Here is a 27,818-nt window from a genome sequence, read left to right on the forward strand (position 1 = left end):
TCTATTTTCTATTTTGCATTTGAGAATTCCAAATATATTTTTAAAGTTGTATGATTTTAAAGAGATGATATATGGTTATAAAATTTATTAAACATAAAACAACTTTTTTTTACAAAAATAAAAGGAAAAAAATTGCTAAGAGAAATTAAATCATGGGTTTGTTTCAAATCTCTTTTAGAAAATATTTCTTAACTTATTTGGCAAATTATTTACTAAAAATAATTTTTAAAAAATTATTTAAAAGTAAATTATGTTTTAAAATAAATTTAAGGTATTTTTATTTTTATTTTAAAACATTGTGATAAATAATTGAAAATATGAAAAATAAATCTTAAAACTTTTGTAAAAAAAAAAAAAAATAAGTTTTGATTCATTAATTTAAATATATATAGATATAAAAGAACTTGAACTTTTCGTAAATCAATTTTATCATCAATTTCAAAATATTTTAAAATGCATGCATTTTTTCATAAGTTATATGATTATGAAAAAGTTTATTTATTTTAAATAGAGGAAGATTTATATATGATTTATAAAATTTGGGGTTTTTTTATATTTTTAAAATTAGTAAATCAAAACCCACTTTTGTCAAAAATAAATCGTATTTTTCATATTTGATTTAAAACAAAGTTTTGTTTTCTAAAAAATAATTAAAAATGTTTCAAAAACCATTTTTTTAAATATTACCCAACAAATTTAATCTTATTTTTATGCTATTTTTCAAGCTATAACCTTTTGTTTTTAATAAAATTATTCACAGAAAGTTATTATTAAACTTAGAGTACGTTTCACATTAATTTTAGAAAGTATTTCTAATTTTTTTAATACTTTAAATATAAAAAAATTAATTATTAAAATAAAGTATTTTTATAAGAAAAAACTTGAGATTGGAAGATGCTTACATGCATCCATGCAAATGTTTAATCAACATAATTGAAGCAATAATTTGGATATAAAGTGATATTAATTGAAAATAAGGCATGGTGGACCTTGAACAACTTCAATCAATGGTAGATTTGTAGACAGAGAAGTATGGTTTGAAAAGTCTAGGGTTTTCATGTATAAATATATGTATGTCCACTTGAGTCTTATCACTAGAATCAGATTCTTCTAGAACCTTTATCTCCTTCATTTCAAGACATCCACCCAATCCCAAAGGCAAAAAATAATTATATAAGATAATTAAATGGTTTCTTTTCAAATATACTTTTGGAAAATGAGGAATTTAAAATATTTTCAATGTCGAAATTAAAAAAAAAAAAAAAAAAAAAACATACTTTTATAGTATAGAATGTTCAGGAATGGTCTACAAAACCCTTTACAAATGGTAATTTTTCAAAACATTTACTTAATTAATTTTTTAGAAAATTTTATTTGATAACTCAAGCATAAAAACAGTTTTCTTGACTTATTTTTGGGAAAAAAATATACTAATACAAAAAAATATTCTCGTAATATTCTTTAGAAATGAGATTTTAATTAGAAGATTTTTTCCATTTTTCTTTTTTGAAAAAGTGAAAATATTAAAGTTTATTTGACAATTGTTTTTAAAAACGTTTTTTTCTTTTTTAAAAAAAATATAAAAATATGTTTCACAACCAAAAACAATTTTCTATTTTTTATTCTTAAAAATAAAAAATAAGATGTTTTCAGATAATATATTTTAGTTGTTTTCTATTATTTTCATTTATTTTTTAAGATTCATTTTAAAAAATAATTATATAAAATAATTAAAAATAAAACATTAAATATAAAAATTATTTTTAAAACATATTTAAAAATATTAAAAATAAATTAAAAAATATTTTAAGTTTTCAAACAGAATTTTGTTTTACAAAATATTAAAAATGGTATTCAAAATTGGTTTTTAAAAATAATTACCAATTATTACCTTAACATTAATAGGTTCTAGATGACAACATTAATTTAAAACAAATTCTCAAAAAATATGTAAATCTAGAATTTGTCAAAGGTTGGGGAAGGTGTTCACTAAATTTAGGTAGCTCAATGGGTTAGAATTCAATTAAAATTTGAGTTGGACAATGTGGGCAATAACTACACAAATTTAGTCACAATCCAAGAATTTTGTACACGTGCCAAAATTAAGTCATCCATTAATTGAACAATACTTGTCCTTCCCTAATTACCCATGTCATTATTAATTGATCATGGTCATAAATGTAAAATCAAAATAAATAAATAAAACAGCTCTTAATTAAAATCATGGAATTTTATTCCAAATTTACTAAGGAAAAAAAATGATGGATTTGTTTAAAAGATAAATTTTGTTGATTGAAAAGATACATCGAGATGATACATGATTTTCCCCACATTTTCCTCCCAGCCAGCCACTTTCCAGGAAAATTGTCCAAACGGGACATTAGTCCATGTGGCACACCATTTATGACCAGGAGGTGACGTCATCAGTACCATAAGCAGTGGAAACCCTCCAATGGGAAGGTGTGTCTGTGTGGGTCCATTCTAAAGTCAGAGCTTAGAACAGAGTCTATGTCTTCAATCCCACGCCACTCTCTCTCTCTCTCCCTCATTTATATACTCCTCCCTTCCTCTCTTTCCTGATACAACACGCCGTATTCGGCGCACTTTAGCACACACTCCCCAGAAAAAGAAAAAATTATACCGAGGCGATGATCAGCGGTTCAGTTTCCCAGGCGAACAGGAATGGTGCCACTCTCGTTTGTGGGCTGCTTCGCTTTGGTGGCTTTTCTCAGCATGGCACGGTGTCTCTCTGGATTCTCTTGCTCTTGCTGCCTTTCGCCGGAGCTCAGTCCGACACGTCCAACGATCCGTACCAGCAGCAGCGGTTCAGTTCATCCATGGCAATTATTATCGTAATCCTTGTAGCTGCGCTCTTCTTGATGGGATTCTTCTCCGTATACATCCGTCACTGCTCCGACTCGCGTAACGGCGGCAGTATTCGCGCGGCCGCCGGAGCCGCTCTTGGTCGGTCGCGACGCGGTACGCGTGGTCTGGATCAGGCGGTGCTCGAAACATTTCCCACGTTTGAGTATTCTGTCGTGAAAGGGCTCAAGATCGGGAAAGGCGTGCTGGAGTGCGCCGTGTGCCTGAATGAGTTTGAGGATAATGAAACTCTGCGTTTGATTCCGAAGTGCGATCACGTGTTCCATCCGGAGTGCATCGATGCTTGGCTGGCTTCGCACGTTACGTGCCCGGTATGCCGCGCGAACCTGACTGAGCCGGCGGTGCCCACCGACTATTCCGCTGCTGTGGAAGCGGCGGAATCAGCCGGTGAATCCGATCATGACGGTGAGGATAGGAGATCGGAGATCAACGCTGTACGCGAGGTCTCGATTCGAGTGGCGGATGATGAAACTGATGTCCAACAAGCGCCTGATGTGATAAACCCAAACCAATCGCTGCACCAGAACCGACCTCCGAGATCGAAATCGACGCGGCCTCGAAAGTTTCCTCGGTCGCACTCTACCGGTCACTCGCTCATCCAACCAGGCGAGAACTGCGAGCGGTTCACTCTGAAGCTGCCGGAGGACGTGCGCAAACAGATAATGAAGCGAGCTCTAAACCGCACGACGAGTCTCTTGGTGTTGCCAAGGGAAGGGAGCTCGCGGCAGGGATACCGAACCGCCGGCGAAGGAAGCAGCCGAGGAAAAAACTTCCGCCGTTTTGACCGTTTGGAGCGGTCGGGGAAGTCGGATCGGTGGACTTTCTCCATAACTCCGCCGTTCTTCTCCAGAGCATCGTCGTTAAAATCGCCGAAGGTGGCTGCCGACGGCGAGGCAACATCCTCAACTTCACCGCGCAAGCCTACATTGACTCCCAAGGCGTCTTTTGGTGCCAAACGCGATCCCGCCGGAACGCCACCGGTCGGCTCCCCTCGACAACCGGTCGGCTCCCCGCGACCACCGGTTTAAGTTTTAGCGGTCCCACGTATTTTTAATTTTATTTTATTTTTCCTCATTTTCATTAAAACTTTATTATAAATCATCTCAATTTTTTTAATTTTTTTTTAAAAAGAGACCAAGTCTGGAGTTTCATATCATGTCGATATATTGGGCCCACCACCGCCAGAGAATATCACCCGTTTGACTGGGCCGGAGCCCATGGGAACCCTTCTGAAGCCCATTCTTTCGTCTCTGTTTGTTGTAAATAACCGTGTTGTTGATGAGGATATGAAATTTAAAATTTCCATTTTGTGCTAAAGGACCGTGTGGCTTAAGACAAATAGCAACAATTAATTTTAGTTAGAAAGGAATGGCTGGTTCTTGAGTGTATATATTTAGTTAATTTAATCAACGGGGCTTGAAAAATCTGCATTAATTTGTTTGGAAAACAGCCAAACAAACAAGGCAGTAGGTGGAAGTTTCCTAGTTTGGAGGAATGGCTTCTGCCAATTTTGTGTGGGGCCATTGATGAATTGAATCCGTCAGGCCTTTAATTAGCCTGAAAGCTGTCAGAATCTTATTATAGACGAATGACAGTTGGTTTTTTCACAAAATTGGAAATGAAAAACAAAGAGCGTGAATTTTATTTTCATGTTTGGATGGGCAAAGAAAATTTATATTTATGATAATGTATCTTTATTTTAATTTTTTTATTTTTAACCAAATTTTACCTTTTTAATTCTTTTTTTTTTTCTCAAAATCATTAAAATATTTTAAAATTTAGATATTGTTTGAATATATATTTTGTTTTCCATTTTAGTGAATCTTATTTGACTATTTAATTAATGATTCTTAAAATATTTTTTAAAAAAAAATTAAGATATTAAAAATATTTTTAATTTTGTAAGTTTAAAAATTATAATACAAGCTAATACATTTTTATATCAAGAGTTTATCGCATTTGCCTCAAATTTGTTTCTCCTTTTCTCTTCTATATCAAGGAATTTTAAAATATGGAAATTATTATTATTTTTTAATACAAAAACTCAAAATATTGGATTTTTTTATTCAATAAAAAGTAATTTTACCTTAATTGAACTGATAATAAATTCACTTTAATTATATTAGTTGATACTACTTTAATTATGTTAGTTGATACTAACGATTTATAATTAAATAGAAAAAAATAATATTTTGATTTTTTTATTCAATAAAAAAATAAATAAATATCACTTAAATCTTAAAATATTTTATTTTATTTTATTATTTTTTTAGTATAAATTAAATGATTTTTTTTTTGTCCCATACGATGCTTTCTCTTTACCTTTTTGCCTACTTTGAAGCTTTATCCAAATGAACATATTCTGTTTTCACTACAAATTGAACTATTTTTTTTCCTCTATGAGATTCCTTTCACTTTACTTCCTTATCCAAATGGCCACATCCACTCATGATCTTCCATGTACATAAACGTAAACTCTATCGAACCCCATCATTCTTGAATCTCCATCACTAGAATTGACTACAATACAAAGACTTCAATTATTTTATGTAAGAATCCATAGACTTGAAACATACAACTTGGAAAATATTCTTGGGAATGTGGTCGTCTCTTTCCTTTGTGGGCACCGTCGGCCTTTGGTGCCATTGAAAAAGCTTTATGTTCAAGCACGCTTTTGTTGACTCACCAAACTTTATCATAGAGAGGCATCAAGGGTTTAATCTTTCTAGAATATAAGACTTGGTAAGGAGTTTGGTGCTTTCTTCTTTACATTTGACATTTTATGCCTAATGACAAATATTAGTAGTTGATTTTCTTTTTCTTGATCATGCTTCGAAAAAGATGGGAGCTAAGAACCAGTGCTAGAAAATAAGTTGAGGGACCTTCTAAGCCTTTAAAAAAACAATGTTTTCATAACTAGGATGATAATTGAATTGGAAAAGTTACTGGTCATTGAATTTGAAAAGTTACTATTTCACTATTCAATGGTTTGATCAATGGTTGAATTGCGATTGAATCATGATATCATAAATATATAATTTCTATATTATTAAAAATTAAAAACATAAAAATTATAAATTATAAATATATTTCATCATTTAAGACATTAAAAGGATAAACATGAAGATTTATTAAAATTTTAATATTTCTAATTTTATTAAATATATTTAACTTATAATTATTTATTATTCTTATAAATAAGATTTTATTATTTAAAGTTTTTTATATTTTAATAGCTATATATTTCACTATTTTCAAAACTATTAGTTGTTTTATCTACAGTATCTTTATATTTATTTTAAGTTTTGGAATTATATTATATATATTTTAAATGTTTTTCCATACAAATTTGTTGACACATCTCAATGTAGTGTATATGGCTTTTAGCCCAAAGGGCCCTTTGAATCCAACCTCGGAAGATTTGGAACTAGAGTGGCTCAAATTACCTTATAAAGGCGTTTTCAATGAGTGGGCTTTCAAAAACAAAATAGAAAATTGAAGCCAAATTGAATGAGCCAACTTGTCAATTTAGCGGTTAGGCCACCAAGTTGACTAGTTCAATATCTGTTCAACTTCATTTTAGTGAATCGAAATGAACTAAGGTCTAGTTGACACTCTGATTGATTGAACTTATTGGTCTGATCCGATTTTTAAAACATTGTTAAAAGGTTTCTACTAAACAAGTGAAAAGAATTATGACAATTAATTAGTTAATCTCAAATAACAAGAAAAGAATGTTATAAATATATACAACATATCATGGTGAAAAATATATTATAAGAATATACAATATAAATGGTAAAAGAATTCTACAAGTTGATTTATTAAACTAATTAGGCAACCTATTTGATGATGTAGTGTACTACCTCTTAATTGAAAGGATAATTGGTTTTAATCATCCGGATGACATTCCCACTGTGAATAAACTAGCGTTTGTGACCCTATTCCTACATTTCCTATGGATTGTGTCACCATTAATAAAGGTTGGTGGTTACAAATATTATCAATAGAGGCATCATGATATCTTATGAGATTGGAAAAATGTGTCCCCTAAGGTGATCCCAAGGATATGTAGTCACGAAATTTGTGGTCATAGTAATTCCTTTAATAGAATTTGACATATGCTCTTTATGAGCTTGAGTATGTTAGATAATTATATAATATAAGAATTTGTAAATCAAGTATTTAAGAAGTAATCTTGAGAAGTTGATATCACATACCTTGTTAGATTACGAACATCAATTCATAGAAAGTCTACATATAGTGGATAATAGGTCACAGACCTAACTTCTTGTATCTCGATGTAATGTACACAAGATACTAAATTGTAGTTTTTTCTTTGTAATAGGATGTTAAGTGAACTTTAAAATTGAATTCTGAGAAGCCAAAATTTTCCTATAGGTTCCCGTAGTCTCAATTCAAGCTTATACTCCCCGATGACACAATTTATGAGAATTGTATGGGTTTTTAATTCACTTGTGTGCATAAGGGTATTTTGGTACAAAAGGTTGCACAAGAGCTTATGAATGATCCCTTTGGACTAAGCTAATTGATTAATTAAAGTTCAATTCGAACTTTTTAAAATTAGATTAAATGACTCAAGCTTAAGGTGAGTTTGATTATTACTTAAAAAAAGCTTATCATAGATAACAATTGTCATGCATTTCACATTTTTTAAGTAGTAATTATATATAGCCTAAGGTTGCACTAGATTTTATGAATTCACTTTTTAGAATTAGTTAATTAATTAATTGGAACCCAATAAGGTTAATTAATTAATTAGGACACAAGTGAGTTAGATTAGGTGACCCAAGCTTAATTTGGGCTCAAGTCACTTAAGCTCATAATGAGCCTAATAAATATCCCTGTTAGGGCTTAGAGTTTTAGTTTTTCCTATCATCTTCCAAAGACCCTCCAAAGAAAGAAATCCTAGCCACCCTTTGGAAATAAGGGTTTTTTTTTTTCTCTCTCTCATGCCTAAACCATTTTTGGAGGGATTGTATGTAAGATTATTGGGTAGATGGGATCTACAACATCTTCTACGGTTTTGGATTCTTTAATAACATCTTTTTCAATTTGGAATTGATCTGGGAACATCTAAATCTAGGTATGTTTTTATTATTCTTTTAATCTAATATCATATTAGTGTTTTTAATGTTATGATTCCACTTTTATTTAGATTTATAGAAGCATGGGGTAGATACATGCACTTCATGAGATCCAGGCTAGGAAAATGAAACAATCTAGGATTCCCAACACCGCTTACTTAGTGGGATGATTTATCTTAATCATTAGAATTAGACTCTAAGGTGGATGTACCAATGGGTATGTGTTAACACATTGAATAGAACATATGAAGAAAGATGTCATTAATGTTATCACTTCGATATGTCTTATCTCATAAGCCACTATCTTGAATAAGTGTTGCACTAATGCCTAGGTCAATGGTTACCCCAAGTGTCATACAGGTGAGATTCTAAAACAATCATATATTTTTTATATATTAGGTAATCATTGATTCAACCATTGGTAGTAAACATCTTTAATATAGACACCATAATATCTTATGAAAGAGATATTAATATCCTCTTGAGTAGCCCTAAAATAAATGATCATTCTTAATTCATGGTCATGACAATTCTATTTGATGGAATTTAACATTTATGGTTTTAAATATAAACATGTGAAATGATTATAAAAATGTGGACTTGTAACTCGATGTATAGGAGGTAACGTAGTTCGTTGATGGCTATTTCCATATTTAGTTATAGATATCTATTCATTAAGAATAACATACAATGGTATAATAGGTCATGGATGCTAACATCTTGCTTTATTATAATTTCATAGAATATCGGAGTATAATTTGGAATGAAGATTAATCATAGAGTTTTGATACCTCTATTGGAGCCAATTATTCTATAGGTCTCAATAGTTCTTACTCGAGTAATCTTCATATGTGTGTATGGATTTTTGGTTTAAGTAGGATATTAGGGCACAACATAGTTTTGATTGCACCATAAGGTACGGTGGAGGCTCACTAGGAGTAAAATGCTTATTTTACTCATTAGAAGCAACGTGGACTTTTTGTCTGAACATCTTAGCTTGGTATGGAATCTCGGTAGGATTTTAATTTAAAGTAAAATTAATTTGAAGTAAAATATAAAAATAATTTATCAACTTTAGATTTTTATTTTTCTTTTTATTTTTTTTTTCTCACATTTTCTATCAATTTTTTTAATTTTTTTTTTACAACCAAACATAACATAAGACTATTAAATTTTGTCCAAAATCTATTTATGGTCTATGAAGATACTTAGGTGAATATTCTAAACCTCCATTCTTACTCAGCATAATTTTTAAAATTTATAGGAAGTTTTATGACAGTAATCTTTGACATAGAGCCCATCTAGGTTTATAAGAACATTTATGAAATTCATAACAATTTGACTCAACAAAGATTCTTATGCATGAACCTAAGAGATGATAAGACAGTGGTTTGGTTACATGGGTGATCTTCATCTGTCTATTATTATCAAAACTTATAAATAATTTTTGTGCCATTTTTATTTTAATTAGGATTGATAATTTGTATTGGTGAGTCATGTTCGTATCGTATTAAAACTAAAACATTTGATTAAATAAATCAATAAATTATGGAATCAATAATAATCGGATTAAAAACGTAAATTCAAATATGTTCTAAATAGCAAACAATTAATATTTTATAAAAAAAATGTTTAATAATTAGATCTTATTTAATAATCAAATGAAGTTCGACTTTATTTATATCATTATGACTAATCCGATTTATTGGTTTAAAATCAAATTTTAAATAAGTCATGTGTAGACTTAGTTTATACTTGATTTCTTTAAAACATTTTTTGGACTTTTATCTTTCAACGTGGCTCTACATGTCATATTTTGATTGCTTGGGTTGGTAACTGTTTATAATAGAAGAATATTCATTGAGATTGTGCGTCCATGTTCTCGATAACACAGCTATGTGATCGTGTTATTGATAATGATATATTATGAGGTAGATTTATGTTGATGTTCCTAAACCGTTAACTCGTATTTTGTCATACTCGTTTTGATATCCACTTCAAATTAGATATAGCTTAAAAATATTATAATTATAATCATATTAATTAATTCAATTATTAAATAAGTCAATTTACACCGAAAAACAATTTGTTAAATTTTGATACTAATTTCACTCAAACACAATTATACTCTATCAAAATTCACGAAAATGGGTGAGGATCCTACTTTTAATTACCTCTAAAAAAAATCTTTTTATTTCTATTTTTTCATTTTTCCAATCTTTAATTTAATCTTAAAAAATTGACCTTGCCATAAGGCCCATGACGTAAACACCCTGGACTTAAAAGTTAAAACTGTAGAGCACGGACCACCAAATCTGAGGTCTCACTCTGAAGGCAAAATTATGAACAAAGAAGAAGAAGAAAAACAGAGAGAAAGAGATGACGAGAAGAAGAACAAAAGCTCGATAGTAATAAAGATACCTTCATACCAAGAAGTTCTGGAGAGCTCTCAAACCAAAACGACCTCGTCTCTCTTCACTCCTTCCCCTTCTTTCTCTCAGGCCTTCTCCTTCGTCAAATCCTCCCAATCCTACACTCCTCCTCCTCCTGCTACTCCTCCTCCTCCTCCCCCCTCTTCCAGGTCTCCTTTCCATCGGCTGCTAGGGTTTTTGCAATTGTGTATTTTTTTTTTTTTATAGGGAAATTAGGGTTTTGGAAATTTTGATTATGTTCTGAAATTTGAATGGTGCCTTTGTTTGTCTCAGGCAAGTTGAGCAATTGGAGGCTCCTTCTTCGTCTTCTTCTTCGCCGTCGTTGTCGAGTTCTGCTCAGAGTCGCAATGCAATTCTTGTGAGCCATAGGCAGGTGAGTTTGGTTCTGTAAATTTTTTTTTCTTGATATATTTTGTTAGTTTGTAGGTGATTAAATGGTTTCATCAGGTGTTAAATGGGATTTGAATCTAGAAATCTGAAGTCCGGAGTATGGATGGGAAAGTTTGGTAGAGAAAATGAGAGCTCTTTTCTATTTTGGATAACATGAAAATTAAAAATTTTTTAAAAAAATGCAAAAGCAAAATAGAAAATGTGAAAATATTGTTTTTATCAATTTAAAAAAAAAAATGCAGGTATTCAAAAATTGAAAATGATCCCTAATATGGGCATGATTTATTATTTTTATTATTTATTATTTATGATTTATTTTTTGAAAATGATAGCATTTCTGAAAAGATCATTTTCTTTCCTGGGTGTAAGCGGGTCCTGACTATTCCAATGTTGTATTGTCACTTGCCATTAAGGTGGCTGCAATGATGGCTGCCATTTTTTTAGTGCAATGGCTTCTTTTGTGACAATGGGTTTTACACACGGAATTATTAACATACCAGCACTTGTAATACAATAATTCAATTTTGGAGGGATACGCAAATGCACCCTTGCCTATGATTTTATCATTGTGGAAGCATGGTTGTTAAGGGAATGCGTGAGGCCAAGGCACAGTGGCTCCCTATCTATGGTGCTTCACCTGCCAAGGCAAGAGCATTTCTGTCCCTTTTTGTTAAGCTCATGGCTAAGATGATGGTTTGGCCTTATTTTTGTGGGTTCTTTTTTTTTTTTTTTTTTTTTAACTGATTCTTTTGAGAGGTCGAAGCAAAAATGATATACTTTTGACATTGAATTGGAAAATGTTAGTGCCTAAAAAGTGCTTATATTTTACTCATGTTTCTAAGTTTCTCAGCTCCTAAACAGTTAAACATAGTCATTTTTATTCTTAAAAATTTAACTATGTATTAATTTTCATATGCTTCTTTTCACTGCTTCAAATCTTGATTTTCTTTCAAGCTTGGATTTGAATTTTGGATTACATTTGGTGACAGATGGGCATATGACAAATGTTTGCATGTCCAAATGCACAATATTTTATAAAATTGCACATAACACAGCATATGTGCTACTATGCCATGGGCTCAGGCACCTGACAGTTTGCTTAGGTGTTGACCTTGAGTTGTGCCTTTAAGTTAACCTTGTGCATTTTTTAACTATGTGTAGTAGCTTTCTCCTTGCCTAAGCCTATCCCAAAAGAAAAAAAAAACTTTCTCCTTGCCTAAAGGATCAAGCCATTCAAAATATGTCGAAAAAGCATAATAAGAAAAGGGAAGTTGAGTTTTCGGTGCTTTGGAAATAAAAAATTGAATGAATGTATTTGTTAATTTTGGTTAATACTATCAATTATTATCATAGTGAGGTTGATTAATAGGCATATCTTGAGTTTATAACCGAACCTCTTCCACTTCCTCAGTGGTCAGTTTACCAAGATCATAATTGCCTTTTATTTTTCATATCCATTTTTTCCCCTCTTTTTTTTTTTTGATGGTAAAGATAGGTATGTATAAATTAATAATAGGAAAAAGTACACCATAGTACATAGGACGTATACAAGGAGTTTTTACCCCTCTATTTCTTAATACCCCAAAAATCTACTTATTATTATGAATGGAAAAGTATCCCATCCATCCCATTAAAAGATTTAAGACTTATGCTTTTACTCATAACTGATTTGTAATCCTATATTTCTATTTAAAGGTTTTTATAAATTGTAAAGTTGAAGGTTTTCTAACCATTATTTAATAAAATTTAGTTCCTCTTTTTTCAGAATATCTTAAGATAAGACTATAGAGAAGAGTAGCCGCTCTTAGTGTTCTTTTTCATACAACTTCAAAAGTGAAAAAGGTTATTTGACTATTAAAAATCTAAATTTAATTTTCTGTTTTAGCTTATATAGGCTCCTTTTTCATCATCAACTATACTTAAAACTTCAAGGTTGTAGTTTATGTATACATTCATAGTTTAGTTCTTTATTCCATTCTCACCAGATTTACCCCCATCTTAGTTGGAGAGTAGTTAATTTTTTTTGGAGTTTTGTGTATGATATGCTGGCCTTTCTAGGGTACTTCTTGAGATTTTCTTCCAATATTACCTCCCCTATTAGCCTTGACATTAATTTCCTTTCTTCGTGTGTAGAAGGGAAATCCCTTGCTCAAACACATCAGGAATGTGAGGTGGAATTTTGCAGATATTGTTTGTGACTACCTGCTTGGGCAGAACTCCTGTGCACTCTATCTAAGGTTGCTTGTAAATTACTTCTGGTCTCTGGATCTGATACATATAACTTAGGCTAATTTAGACATAAATTATGAAATTCTCTCTTATACATCATCGGTGTTAAGCCAACTATTTGATGCAGTCTTCGGTATCATCTGCTTCATCCTGACTACCTATACTATCGTATAAGAGAATTGCAGAAGAACTTCAAGCTTCGTGTTGTTTTATGCCATGTTGATGTGGTAAGCCACTTGTTTAATATTTTGATTGGTTTATGCAGAGAATTGAAACCACATTGACAATTATGTGTGCCAGTTATGCTTTCCACATGATCTTAAGGATGTGATTTCTCATTGTTGTCATTTGTTCCAGGAGGATGTTATTAAACCTTTACTTGAAGTCACTAGAACAGCTCTACTTCATGATTGCACCCTTTTGTGTGCTTGGAGGTACATTAACCTTCATTGCTTTTTATTGAAATGAGGCATTTTTACTTTATTCATTGAATATTGTTGCAAATGGCACATTTCTTTCTTAAATGCATTTGGCCTTGTCTGATATGTCTTTTTTCCTTTTGAAGATCATTTTAAGTAAGAGAACTTAATTTCATTTTCATTAACCCTCTTATTTTATCTTTTGTTCTAGCTTGGAAGAATGTGGGCGGTACCTGGAGACAATTAAAGTCTATGAAAACAAGCCTGCAGACATTATTCAAGGACAAACGGATACAGACTATTTATCACGGGTATTTATAATGTTGAAGTCTTTGATTATCATGTATATATTTTTATGGAAAAGATTTAAGTTTATTTCTTAAGAAGTTTTACAATCATACCATTTACTTAATGATATGATATATCATAAATTTGACACAAAATGCATTTTTCAACATTGCGTAGACCTTATTGAGCTTCCCTTTGTTGTAGCTAACTCATGCTCTAACAACAGTTCGACATGTTAACAAGACTGACGTAGTTACCCTTGGTTCCACATTTGGGGTATGCCTACTATTTACTCCTTTATGTTCATAATTGATGGCCCAGTGTTCTTAGCATCTCTTCTAGAGTTGTTTGTCATCTTATTGCAGTCTCTTTCTCATATCATGGATGCATCGATGGAAGATCTGGCTCGTTGCCCTGGTATAGGGGAGCGCAAGGTATTTTTCCATTGTTTTCTTTCATATAGTCCATTTTGCTTCTTGTTTTTTTACCCTTCTTGTTTTCTTTTCTTTTTTTGTTTGTTTGTGTCCTCCTTTTTATTGTTATTTTTTAATACTAGTGTAAAAAACAGATAAAACAAAAAGTCAAAATCCTCTAGTGAAATTAACACCTCTCAATTTGGCATACCTATTAGCCAAACATCAGGAGCTAAATTGGCCAAACATTCAGCTCAAGAGGGATGTGAACAAACCCTTTCTGGAGAAGAGCCCTGTACTTCAATAGAGGATCCATTAGGCCTCTCTTTGTACTGAGAGAATAATTCGTACAACTACCTGACCATTTGCTGCTCAGTGACTCTTCTCCAGCAGCGTCCAGCCTTCCAAGTGAGGATAAGCCCTTCTCTGTATAATGTCCATGAAAATTGTCACATTAGGGCAGTTACTCTCACTGAAGCAAAGACCAAAACTCACCCCATGCTCATATCAAATCTGACACACCAGCACCAGCAGCTTCTAGGCTTCCCAGAGCAATCCATCCATATTGACTTCAGCCCAAAACATCATCTGAAACAGGTCCAGAGGCTATATGCTATATGTTAAACAGAGCAGATAAGTTCTTGCCTAAATTTGTAGTATTGTGAAGAGGAGGCCAGACAAGCTAATAACTGTCTTCTGTACAAAATTCCTGAAGATGACTGACAGCTTTATTCTTTAGGAGTTGTTGGTCAGAACACCAACTCTGATTCAAATATTTTAGAGCAATGATATGATTCTTTTGACCTCTCACTGTAGTGGAGACAGGAGAAAAAGAACTTGTTTTTCTATCACCAAAATTTAACCACTTCGTTCAAGATTCTTGAACCAAAGATATCTCATCTTGTTTAAGAATAATTTTATATTGTCTAATTAGGTCAAGCTCCAAAGCTGCAGTAATCTGAATTTACAGAAGCCTCTTGTTTCTGGGTATGTTACAGAATTTGGATAGATTTAATTCTGATTTGCCTAAGATGGTTGTTGTTACACTAATTTTTGTCTAACCTCTTCTAAATTTTTTCTCAGTTTTTATACCTTTAGTGAATACACGTGTCAATTTCTCAGTAGTCAAGATCTAAACAATTTACAATAGAAAATATTCTTTGAATCATTGTAATTGAATTTACATGGAGATAATTTTCTTCCTGTGTTCTTGTGAACACGGACTTTGGTTTGTGTTATTGTGAACATGGACTTTGGTTTGTGTTCTTGTGAACACGGACATTGGTTCATGTTCTCTATAATACGAATCATAGGTCGTGTTCAAAGCAACTCGTCTTGGTCCCTGTTTGTTAGGACACAACTTTCGTTCCATGCCGTAGTGAACATAACACGGATTAAGAACACAAACGTGCGGGTAGAACACACAAGTATACAACAAAATATCTGTGTTCATAAGAACACGGGTATTGTCCACTTCAATGGTGTTGGTTAAGGCTTTAAAGAGGGAGGGCCAAGCTTAAGTCAAGCACTATGAGCCAGACTAATGTAAGTGTCCTTCAAAATCAGATTCTGGACAAATAATTGGTGTACTGGTACAGCACTGTCCCATTGTTTCCCCCTCCTCTTTGTCATGGCTGCTCATAGGAATGCAACGGTGGAGGAAATGTGGGACCAAAATTCTGGTCAAGGAGGTTGGCATCTAATTTTTTTGAGGGACTTTAATGATTGGGAGTTGGATATAGTAGGGGATTTGATCCATGTTTTGAGGGGTCATAGGCCTTCTTTGGAGGAAGACTCAGTTTTTTGGAAGGGAGGAAGAAATGGACAGTTCAAGGTCAAGGAAGCGTATAGCCTGCTGGCAAATCCTAATGACACTGCTTTCCCTTCAAGGTGTATCTGGGTGGATAGAGTTCCAACCAAAGTCGCTTTCTTCGCTTGGGAGGCGACGTGAGGGAAGGTGCTTACTCTTGATAGGCTCCAGAAAAGAGGGTTACAACTCCCAAATTGTTGTTTTTTGTGTGGTTGTAAAGAAGAAAATGTAAATCATATTCTTATACATTGTATAGTGGTCAGAGTCCTGTGGGATATTGTTCTTGGGTTAGTAGATGTTAAGTGGGTCTTTCCAGAAACTGTAAAGGAGGTCTTAATTAGCTGGAGGGGCCCTTTTGTGGGAAGAAAAGGAAAAAGGTTTGGAAATCCATCCCGTTGTGTATTTTTTGGACGGTTTGGAAGGAGAGGAATAAATTAGCCTTTGGGGGGGGGGGGGGGGGGGGGTTGCTAAATATCCAGAAACTCAAGAATTTTTTTGTTTGTAATTTATGGAGCTGGGCTAGATTGTATATAGGTGAGGAGTCTCTCTCCCTTATAGGCTTTTTGGAGTAGTTAGCATCCACTTAAGGGGTGGTGAGTCTCTCTTGGTTTTTTGTTTTAGAGGCCTTAGCCACCTTGTATACCACTTGTATGTTGTGTGGCTTTTTGCCTACTCTTTAATGAATTTCTGGTTTACTTATCAAAAAAAAAAAAGTCAGCAAGCTTGAAAGTGAATAGGATGAAAACTGGTTTTAGGATGTGTGATTATTGACAAGAAAGGGAAAATGATTGGAATTAGTGCATAGGAGTTGAAGTATAATTTTATATAAAATAGAAAAATGCAAAAAGAAATTCTTTATTTATGGTAATCTCTAATCAATGATAGGCTGTCTCCTGACTGTTTCATAGAGAATTGGGAGAAGAAAAGGATTTTAAAATTGAAAATGGAGGTATATGATTGTAGATAGTGATCTATCTCAATTTTGCACTGTGCCTCTCCTTATTAGTTAATGAAGGGGAACAAGAGAAACAAGGCATCTTTATGATTCTTTCATATTCATTAGTAACATTGCCTCCAACGGTGTCGCTGCATATTACAACCGCCTCAAGGAATTGGCAGTGCGATTGGGAATTGATGAAAGCTCCTTCTAACCTTCTCTGCCATTGGCTGGATTTATCCTCATGTTGGATTATGTATATTGAGGCCTTGAGAAACTCAAAATAAATTCGATTGCAGGAAGTAATCCACTTGGTGCTTCTGTTTATCTGGATAAGTAGATGCCATCACTGAAGACCAAATTTGACTTCAAACTTGATTATTAGGATTGTTATAAGCTGTAGTAAGAAACCAGTTGGTGGGGCATTGAACAATTGAATGAATATTATTAATGCTGGGATGATGATTTCTGTATCAATCAAGCTAGATGAAAGGAGGTGGAGTCCTATGAGAAACCCACTGGCTTGACTTTTGGAAATTGAATCGAAAAACCCAAATACCAGAAATCCGATCTCTTTGTCCCCTGCAACATGGGGTATAATGGCTGTAAAATTACAGGCTTACATCATTTAATTAACTCCTGAAAGCTTTGAGCAGTCCACTTATATCCTGTTAGGACTTGGGGAGTAAAAAAAGGCTTAACCACGGGAAGTATTAACACATGATGAGATGGGATTGTAGGTGTAGATCCCTTAGGAGAGAAACAAGAACAAGTTAAGAATTCAATCCATAGACCCTGAGGTAAGTGTGTATTCTCGGTTTAGAATGAAAAGGGCTGTCTTGCAAGAATAGTTCTTGGTCCGTACTTAGCATCCTTAAATCAAATATGTACCACACTTACTTTGAGACAAAATCCAAAGACCAAAGGAGCACTCCATGAGTCCCAAATCTTATTCACCATGGTTCATCAGGTTAACTCTCTCCCCACCTGGTTTTGTCTCATCCTTCATATAGCCCAAGCTAGGGCATTCCTTGCCATCTTTTTAGTAGGTATTTTCTTTTGCTATAAGGGGATAGACTTGGGACCTCCTCATTGCCACCCCAATCCTTGCCACCTGAGTGGTTAAGCCAGGCCTAAGGGGATCAAGCAAATCCTTACTGTTATCGGAGGTTTCACCTCATCCCTCTAACAAGTCTCCCATGGGTTTATCCCAGGAAAAATCCTCCAGGTTACTAATTTTTCCAAAGCATAATAAACCAAATTAATATTTTGCTTTTATCCTCTGATAAATACCATCAAGCAGGAGCCTAGCACACAAGAGGTTCTGTGAGGTCCACTTTGATACAAAGCCTTGCAAGCCTCCTTCTAGTAGCCAAAGGGTGCCTGGCTAGAATTACCTATCAAAATCGGGATTCCTTTATCAAAATATTCTATAAGCATCTCCAGAACTGCCCAGGCAATCCTTGAATAAATAACTGCCAATGGTGGAAATCTATTTACCATTTACAGACTGATAAAGAAAGCCTGAATGCCAACCATGGACTCCCATTCATACAAAACCAGAATCCCTAGGGTATGAGGAACACGAGGATGAAAAATGCTGCAATTATTCTGGAATCCTGAAGGGTGTCCTTTTGTATGTTTGAAAATGATTCAATGCTTCTGATACTAATAGTCAGTTTCCTTTGTCCTTTTCAATGGATCAGGTAAAACGTTTATATGACACATTTCATGAACCATTCAAGCGAGTAGTTCCCAGCTGCCCTGCTGTTCCAGAAAATCCTGTTCACAACAATGCTGAACCTTCCTCTGTGAATGAAGTTGTTGAAGTTGAAAATGATGTGGAAGATGCAAGTAAACGTAGAAAGAAAGAACCTGAATTGACCGTTAAATCAGCCCTGTCTGCTGCTTTTGCTCAGTACTCAGAGAAAATTGGTAAAAGGAACAATAGACCACAAGGGAAGAAGCATGAAGAAAAAGGTCATGCCCCAGAAACAAAAGCGGAAAATAAGCCATCTGATGAAGGGGCTGCAAGCTAAAACAAACATATTTCAAAACCTTCCTCAAATCCAAGGCCCTGATGAGAGGAAATGCTTGAGGATCATTTATATATTGCCATTGGAAGAGAGAGCATAGTGCATAGCCACCCAGTGGCTAGGACAGCAAAATGAGGTGCCGTTCATGTCAGAGAGTTTGCTTTCTTCTTCAAAGCATGTGGCTTTCTAAGCTAAAGATATTTATCTGTTGTCATGCCATTTGTTGTGGGGATCAGAAATTTGACCATATGCCAAAGGTGTAGTTTGTAAACCTCAATTGCCTGAAATAAGATAGTTTTGTATTACTTACAGATCTATCCTGAATGAAAGAGGTGAAGTATTACATACTTGTCAAACCCCTTGAAGTTAAGAGTGGTGAAGATTAAAAAAAAAATGGCCAATGTATAAAATTTGTCTTTCCATTTAACACTTCCACATGAATAATTCAATCACAATGCTTCTGTAAACATATTCAGGTCAATGCTCACAATTTCCATTGATGCAAATTGAAGGAAGAATTGAAGCAAGCTCATGTCCAAGGCATCATCAAAAGCTTAACACACGTCACTCTAATCCATAAATTACATCTCTTTGCTCTTATCTTAAAAATCGTTGGCTTCCAATTGAGTTTGTTTTTCTACCTGTTGGTAGAACCATGGTATTTAGTTTCTTGCGTTCTTGCCTTATTGGGTTACTAGCCAAAGAACAAAAATAGTCCTTTCAAATTGCAGAAAGCCAGAGTGAGAGGCCTGAAACTCAAAGCGCAGAAAAAGGCCAGGCAGGACCCCCAACAGCCCAATACAGAGGTTCAGTTGCAGCTTCTCCAAATTTCACTTCGTATCTCTTTCTCTTCCTTACTGTTAGGTGTGGTTTTTCATTTCTTCTGTGGATATAGGCAAGTTTTTCCTTGTACCATAATTGTAGAACAAACTTCATAGTACTGCCAATTACTTCACCTCTATTCTTTATGTTCAGAGCTTGTCAAAATGTATGATATTTGCTCTGAGCATTCTTTCTGCTTGTTCATTTTGAAAGCTTTGGACAACCGAAACGGGATTCATACATATTCACTAGAAACCTATAAAGATTGGTTCCATAATTTCCACAATTGTGATGCAAAATGTAAGTGCATTGATGCAGCAAGGCAACTATGTTGTTGATAAAATGAACAACTTTTTTATCATCATAGATTGAATGTGCCTCTGTTCATATGAGTTGGATTGAGAAGGGTTCTTCATTAGTCTGCTTCTGTGTTCAATGCCCACTGGATTGCACCAAGTCAGATGATTATACCTGCTTTGTGGATCTCCTTGACCAGGACAGTTTGTCAGAGGTGGAAAAAATTTCATTGATAGATACTGATTAAACTGGGTAGTGTTGTACAGGATTCATGTAAATTAATAGAATATGATCAAAACCATGGTGTTCTTTCTAACGGGTATTCTGAGTCCATGAAAGGAGAAGATGTTGAAGAAGACAGAACTATGAGAAGAAGATCCCAAGAAAAAAACACAGGAGGCCTGTCTGATGTGGAAAAAAATGATCAGAGAGATGGAAGAATCTAGGGCATAAGGACAGGACAAAGGGGACTATCTGGGGCAAATCTTATGCTTTGCTTGGGGGTTTATCTGCAGTACGGCTGTTGGAGATGACTAAGGCTGCAAGCTGTTGCAACACCAATCCTGGTTCTACTTTCAAGGTTCACACTCATTCCCTGGATCATTAAATCATTGCTTCGTATTTTTCCTGCTTGCTAGGACTTTGATTTAGAATTGTTTGGAATATGCTTCAATACAGCAAATATTCTTTCAGATGAATCATCATAATTGTCTGCCATGTATGTCCTTACACTCAACAAGTTCACGAATGTGACAAACACAGTGCACTGGATGTGTGCATGTGAGAAAACAAAAGGAATCAACCTACAACCGTAACCACAACCCCAATCTAGTACTTAGAGCAGAACCACTCTATGGAGTCTATTAAGGATAGTGGACCAGCTTGACCATCAGCTAGAAGATTCCCACGACACCACACATATGAATTAAATATAAGGGAGTCCTTAAGAGATTAGTTAGTGCGTTGGACTCCTTCAAAGGTTTTTCGGTTGTGTTCCTTCAAGATTATAGAGAAGGTAAAAAGGTGTTGTTCTCCAAGCCTTTCTTCTCTTTTGCCGACGACAAAGCTCCCATCCCAACCCATTAACATGTCTTTCACCAAATAAAAAGAGAATCAACTCTCTAACTTTCCCACGGTAGATGAGGAGATGATCTACTGATTCTCGCAGTGCCATAGTAAGTACAGTACACTGCACAGGAAGAAATACAGCCTACATTTGTCATAAGAATATGCAATATTGCAAATATTTGAACGAGATTTGATTGTGAGGATGAAGATTTGAAGGTAGATTCCATGTTGAAGCTGTTTCAGTTTTAACCAGGATTGAAATTTCTGGATAAACAGAAATATAAAACCTTTCTGCAAAGTCCATAAATCCTGTCCTTTTTTCCTGTCTTTTCTTTTATCATCTCAACTGAATGTTCATCTGAATGACTGACAGACAGCCCTCTAGAAGAAAGGCACCCTTTAGATGAATTATTGCTCTGACCTCCTTCGTCTTCTTGTGAACAGGTTTGGGTTGAGATTCCCATTTTTGTTCTATCTAGCAGGTTAAAAACAAAAGGACAATCATGCTGCCATTCACTTGTTCATGCTAAGGTCCCAAAATTGTCTCATCTTAAATCTCATCCCTTGGAGGTTTTTCATTCGTTTTGCATACTTCTTGAGTTGGATTTTTATCAGAGTTTCTGAACAAGATACTTTTCTTTGTCCTCTGGTTGAACTTCTGTCCCTTTCATTGGGCCATAATCTCTAGACTAACTGTTTCCCATCAACAGGAAACAAAAAAAAAAAAAAGAAAAATGAACAAGAAACATAATTTAATTCCAAGCAACGAAACCCTTGTTTCACATTATCCTAAGGTACTTCCAGAAATCCCATTGAATAAAATGATTCCTTTGGGTTTTTTATAATAGTTGAACTAAGGCTATTTGTTCTTATACCATTTGGAAATGAGCCTGTTTCATTGCAAATTATCTGATCCCTTTTAGATTCCCTTGAAAAGAAGTAATTTAGTATTCACTTTCATGTTTTTTTCTGGGAAGGGTTCAATTACAGACATGCACACAGACTGCAATCGTCTCTTTCATTCCAGAACCTCAAGCAAAGAATCTAGTAACGGATTCACTAATCTTTAACAACGTACCTAAATTGGTTTACAGGATATTCTATGGTTCAAGATGGTTGCTTACAAAGGACAATAACATCTTATGTACCAAGCCAAGTTCCCAAGCTGCCTTCTGATTCAGAGTATTGATGCTGGCTTCTCTGATAAGTTTTGCTTCTCTCCTCATGTTACTTGCTCTGGTGAATGGTAATGGTTGTTGCTAAAGCTAGTAGCTGTATTAATATGAAATGCACAGTGGGACTTTTAAGATGCTGAAAAATCAGGCTGGCCAACTATGACTCTTGTCTAAGACTCTCAATCACATAAACCCTGCTGAAAGACATGAAAATATTGAATGGGGTCTGAAAGAATCCATAGAATCTTTTTTTTTTTTTTTAATAAAAAATTGCTGAATATTTTCAGTGACTCTCTGTGGGATGAACCTGGAAAGGGTTGCTTGGATTTTGAACAGATCAATTTTGCATCTTCCATGAAGCTCCTAATACCTTGGGCTCAGCATCTGAAATCTGGAGGAACAAGAGGAACTAACAGAAGAGTGATTCTTAACCAGAGGGATTAGTGACTGCACAACATCTGTCATTAGGGGCCGGTAATCTGCTTCATGTTGCACACACACAGCTGCAATAGCGGCTATCTATAATACCAGTACATCAAAAGAAAAGAGGGTTAGTTGAATGTTAATTGTCAATAATGACAATAATGCTGATGATGACAGCTGCATTAGCAGCTATCTATAAGACCATTACAAAAAAACAAAGAACAGTTAGTTGAATCTTCATTGTCAATAATGACAATTGTGAAAACTGAAGCTGACCTGAATTAGATCCTTCTTTGAGTAGTGGCCTTGTAGAGCTGGGTCAACCATTTCCACTAGTTTTTGCCTGTTAGTTAACCTTGGAAGAGCCTGAAAATTTTACACAATATAATAAACAACACTTCTAGAAGTTTATGTCTGTGGCTCATTGCAGAGTAGAAGAGGAATTCAAGAGGCTAATTCAGATTCAATAGAAATGGTGACTTTTAGCAAGAAAACAGAATTATAGAAGTAAATTATCTATTAGTTCTAGTATCAGAGGATTCATTGTGAAAGAGAGTTTATGCTCAATGCTCTGTGTTTTTCTTCAGAAAAAAAAAATTACATTACCCTTTTTGTGAAATATGTTGCTTCCTCAATATTTTCATCCTATCGCTATGTACGAAAAAAAATGAATAGTAAGTGCAAATGATGGGTATGATTGCCCAACCATATTGGTGGGTAAATCTCATTAATGCAAATTTGGAAAAACAGTGCTGAGCGTACAAGTATGTATCATTTGTTTTTTATACTAACCCATGAGACCAGGACATCCTCTCCAGGGGGGCGCTTGGTATCAAGTGGTACACGGCCCGTTAAGAGCTCTAGAAGAACCACACCATAGCTATACACATCTGATTTTGTAGTAAGCTTTCCTGATGAAGCATACCTGCATTATCAAAAAAATTTAAGATTAGATGATCACCAGATGATTAGCCATATAACTAGCTAGTGCTTTGTCTTCAACTAAAGTTCCAAGGTTCTATGCTTCAGAATTTAGGGGATGATTGGAAATTTATAATAAGAATGTAAGAACATCTATTGAAAGAGATGTAAAAATGGAAATGTCACCACTGCTATAGTTAAATCTTTGGATATTATTTCTTGTGTGAGATGCAGTATGGTACTGAAAGAGAGGTGCATGGAAAATGATGAATCACTCACTCGGGGGCTAGATATCCAGTGGTCCCAATTACCCGAGTCGGAATCTGACCATTGATCTTGTCAGAACCTGTCTTGGCCAAGCCAAAATCAGAGACTTTGGCTCTGAAATTTTGATCTAGGAGAATGTTGCTGGGCTTGAAATCACGGTGAATGACCGAGGGGACTGCATGCTCATGGAGGAACTCAAGGGCCCTAGCACAATCAAGGGCCACCCTCAACCGTGTTCCCCAATCCAACACTCTCTGTTGGTTGTGGGAGGGGTGGAGTTGGCTTTGCAATGTACCATTAGGCATGTATTCAAATATCAGAAGCCTGTAGTGTTGGTCTGCACAGTAGCCAAGCAGCTCCACCAAGTAAGGAGAGTGTAAACGGGTCAGTAGGTCCACCTGCAAAAAAATGAATCCCTTAATGTCATTTCTTCGTACACCCATGTGCAAGGTTGAATAGAATTAACAAATGCAGTCGACAGAGTAGAATTGTAGCAATAAAATTCTCTTATTTTGACTATCTCCTAATTTTCTTTGAGTGTTGAAATTGAAACTCTGTCCCTCAATTACAACAAGACTTCTTGTCTAGTTTTGATTATGCAAGCTCTACTTTGTTTAGAAGAAACAGAAAACAAGAAAGGAAGAGGGTAAGATAAGAGAGAATAGAAACAAAAGCAATAAATGAACTCACTCACCTCTATCCTGAATGCACGCTCCCCTTGCTTCCCATCCCTGCGCAGCACCTTGATAGCTGCCACAGTCCCATCGCTAAGGACTCCTCTGTACACCACTCCGAACCCTCCATTCCCTATCACATTGGCTTCACTGAACTTATCTGTGGCCATTTCAAGCTCCTTGTATGTGAATACTTGAACTCCTTTAAATCTACTTGCAGGTGCACGGATCAAACTTCCTCCATATAAACACCCACTCTTCACATCTGCCATGTTCTCAAATGCCCACAAAAAAAGAAAAAAGAAATACATAGAATTCAAACAGGGGGAAGAAGATGGGAAATGTAGAAAACCCCATTAATTTTCTACTAAAATTGAAGTTAGACATATGTGGGATTTGAGTGTTGAGTTGTTACCTGGGCTAGAATTGAAGTTTATAGCAGTATGAGCGATGAAGTTGCAATTCTGGTTTCCGCTGCTGCTGCTATTGCTTTTGCTGCTGCCTCTGTTTTTTGCAGATTTGAGTCGCCGGAGCATTATTACAATTACAATTATGGCAACAAGGAGCAAAATTGAGATGGTGGGTATGATGATAACAAGCATGGAATTGGAGGGGAGAATGCCATGGTGATGGGTATCCGGTTGTGAATGAGAGTGATGGTGAATATGGGTATGGTTGTTTGCAGGTGCGCTTGCAGGAGTAGCAGTGGTGTTGGTTTCCATGAGCACAAAGAGCAATGAACAGAGAAGAAATTACTAGAGAGAGAGAGAGAGATAAAGTGAATGACAGAGATGAGATGGTAGATGTTAAAATGTATAGAGAGGTTGTGTTTCCTTTGGGATTGGAAAACATGAAAATCAGTGTACGTATTATGGTAGCTGAGTTTCCCTTTCTAGGAGGTCATGCTGCTTCTCTCCATCTCCCCTATCTCTCCCTCTCCCTCCTTCTCCCTCTCTCTCTCTCTCTCTCTCTCTCTCCCTGTACTTCTTTCTGTCCCTTCCTTTGTCATATATAAGGTATGGTCTTTGTCTTGCTTGGAAGCTTTTGCACCACTTCATATCCATAAATAATAATCATATGATAGATCAATCTGCAGTCTGATAAAATACTGTCTCATCCAATCCTTAAATGAGGATTAGGGAAAGTGGTTATGAGCAGGTATGGCACCACCCATGAAATTGCAGCTTGGCCCATGAAAGGGACTTGGTATTACTCTAATCAGAATCAAGAGGCAAGACCTGCGATCCCACATGGGTGATACAATCACCATGCCACTCATTTGAAACCATGTGTATGGAGAGTAATGTTAGGGTTCTTTCACCAGATTCTTGGGATAAACTTTCAGACTATTGGATTACATAAATACTTTCTCACTTTACAAAAATCACACAGCATGTGATTACAAAGCAGAAAAGCACTCCTCATTGATTAGGCTTGCCAAAAGCCTTGACTACTGAATATTGGTGGTTATGAAAACTCAAAATCACATGTCCTTGCCCTGCTCCATTTCAAAGGAAAATCCACATCTATATATAATTCTTGTCTTGGGGGTGGTTAGTTAATGACTTAATGTTACCTGCCAATCTATCCTTTGACTTGTAGGCTGTAGCTGGGTCTTGAATCCTAGTACTCTCTTTGCTTAGTGTGGTACTCTCAAGGCAAATGTGCAGGAAACTCGGAGAAGAAGAGACTCCAAATCCCAACTTGTTTTGAGTTCAGCAATTCCTGGAAAAGTAGGACTACCCACAAACCATGATATTTTGGATTTAATGCAATTAGGGTTTGTTTGGAAGGTATTTTTTAAAATAACTGAAAAAAAAAAAAAAAAAAAAACCATTTTTAAGAATAATTTTCGAAAACAAAAGTTTGTTCGAGAATTTAAAATATTTTAAATATTTTTAAATATATTTTAAAAATAATTTTTATACGTGATTTATTTTTTTATTATTTTAATTTTTTAAAACAATCTTCAAAAAATAATTAAAAAGAACTAAAAGATGTTTTAAAACATGATATTTTTATTTTTTTTATTATCAAATATATTTTTCTTTTTTTATATCTATATACTAGATAACAAAAACCATTTTTAAAACAAAAAAAAAACAGAAAATTATTTTAAAAAACAATTACCAAACATGCATTTATGTTGAAGGTTTGAGTTTATTTACACATTGGGGGTTGGAAAAAATGGTGCTTTATTTTTATGAATGGATAAAAATGCCAAAGCGATGTTTTTGAGTATTTTAGTGATTAGGGGCCCCATTGTTTTGGGTGGATACCCTGGTGTGCTCTGTGAGCTGGACTTGTGTTCTTTTGTGTATGTTATTGGGTCTGCAAATAGCTGTTTTTGAAACTTTTGCTCTAGGCACTACTGGATGGAAAATGACAATTGTATGGCTACATCAATACGTACTGTCAATTGTTCTATATATAATATCCCATAAAATAAAACCATACATTTGAAGGACATCATACAAAAAGGTGGTTAGAAGATAAAGCATTTTCCTTCTTTGGAGTGCAACCACAGAAGCATCCAATACTAGAACTCAAACCCCTTGGTGAAAAGATTTCAAACCCTATCATGATTAAAAGGGAAAACCAAAAAAAAAAAAAGAAACTTCAGTCCTTATTCATATATCATAATAAAACAGGCAAGACTGTAGTTGAGGGGCCAGGATTGGAACAACACCCATGATGAACTCACCCCACATGACCAGAGCACAATTATCAAACATTGATGATTATGCAACCAGTCATCAATTTCTAGTTTTACCTTTTTGGTGCAGATGAGAGACATGGGTTCAGAGCTAAACGTTAGAATATCACCATCCATATATATATAGATTGGGGCTGCATCTTATCTTTGACTCTTACGCCTCCAAAGCCTCTGTTTTTTCATCTGCAAGTCACAATAGTCACGTAGCTGTTTACATTTTTGGTGAAGATAGGTGATAGTTGGGCATACAGATGAATTCAATGCTTGTAGGGCCGGGTCAAAGCTGATCAAATGGAGAGACATTGTAGTCTCATGTGCCAGTCCCCTCTCAGTCACATGCATGAGACATACCGAGACTGTGTATGTTAAATGCCCACTTTTGTATGGTTTTGACTTTTGAGTCGAAGCGAAAATTTGGGTCTTGGAGCTCAGGAACCCGGCCCAATAATGTCGACTTTGGGTTGGTTACCAAGGCTCCAACCCAACTACAAACCAGCTCTGTTTGTAGGA

General features: G+C 34.8%; 3 protein-coding genes across 8 annotated transcripts; 2 read left to right on the forward strand and 1 right to left on the reverse strand.

Annotated features, from left to right (window-relative positions):
* Positions 1-2,554: 2,554 nt before the first annotated feature.
* LOC117931219 (E3 ubiquitin-protein ligase ATL6-like) lies at positions 2,555-4,200 on the forward strand. The gene has a single exon (XM_034852143.1). The coding sequence runs from the start codon at positions 2,649-2,651 to the stop codon at positions 3,909-3,911; it is 1,263 nt and encodes a 420-aa protein (XP_034708034.1). The 5' UTR covers positions 2,555-2,648; the 3' UTR covers positions 3,912-4,200.
* A 6,096-nt stretch (positions 4,201-10,296) lies between these two features.
* On the forward strand, positions 10,297-19,301 carry LOC117930247 (DNA excision repair protein ERCC-1). Of its 4 annotated transcripts, none has more exons than XM_034850804.1 (9): positions 10,297-10,572; positions 10,697-10,796; positions 12,947-13,050; positions 13,170-13,269; positions 13,400-13,476; positions 13,673-13,772; positions 13,954-14,025; positions 14,115-14,183; positions 18,616-19,301. In XM_034850804.1, the coding sequence occupies exons 1-9, from the start codon at positions 10,334-10,336 to the stop codon at positions 18,946-18,948; spliced, it is 1,194 nt and encodes a 397-aa protein (XP_034706695.1). In that variant the 5' UTR covers positions 10,297-10,333; the 3' UTR covers positions 18,949-19,301. The 4 variants fall into 4 exon arrangements, with proteins under 4 accessions (XP_034706695.1, XP_034706697.1, XP_034706698.1 ...); XM_034850806.1 differs by having other exon boundaries at positions 14,092-14,183; positions 18,616-18,702; XM_034850807.1 differs by lacking the exon at positions 18,616-19,301 and adding an exon at positions 14,381-15,720 and having other exon boundaries at positions 14,092-14,183.
* A 2,755-nt stretch (positions 19,302-22,056) lies between these two features.
* On the reverse strand, positions 22,057-25,561 carry LOC117930246 (probable serine/threonine-protein kinase PBL7). Of its 3 annotated transcripts, none has more exons than XR_004653885.1 (7): positions 25,008-25,561; positions 24,613-24,857; positions 23,931-24,316; positions 23,523-23,655; positions 23,007-23,096; positions 22,615-22,826; positions 22,057-22,501 (listed from the first exon to the last, which is right to left on the reverse strand). XR_004653885.1 is itself a non-coding variant. In XM_034850803.1 (6 exons), exons 1-6 carry the CDS (start codon positions 25,312-25,314, stop codon positions 22,671-22,673), a joined length of 1,317 nt encoding a protein of 438 aa, XP_034706694.1. In that variant the 5' UTR covers positions 25,315-25,560; the 3' UTR covers positions 22,057-22,670. The 3 variants fall into 3 exon arrangements, 1 of the variants encoding a protein (XP_034706694.1); XR_004653886.1 differs by having other exon boundaries at positions 22,057-22,504; XM_034850803.1 differs by having other exon boundaries at positions 22,057-22,826; positions 25,008-25,560.
* Between the last annotated feature and the right edge of the window lie 2,257 nt (positions 25,562-27,818).

This window comes from Vitis riparia, chromosome 14, assembly GCF_004353265.1.
Source record: "Vitis riparia cultivar Riparia Gloire de Montpellier isolate 1030 chromosome 14, EGFV_Vit.rip_1.0, whole genome shotgun sequence".
Lineage (NCBI taxonomy): Eukaryota > Viridiplantae > Streptophyta > Magnoliopsida > Vitales > Vitaceae > Vitis > Vitis riparia.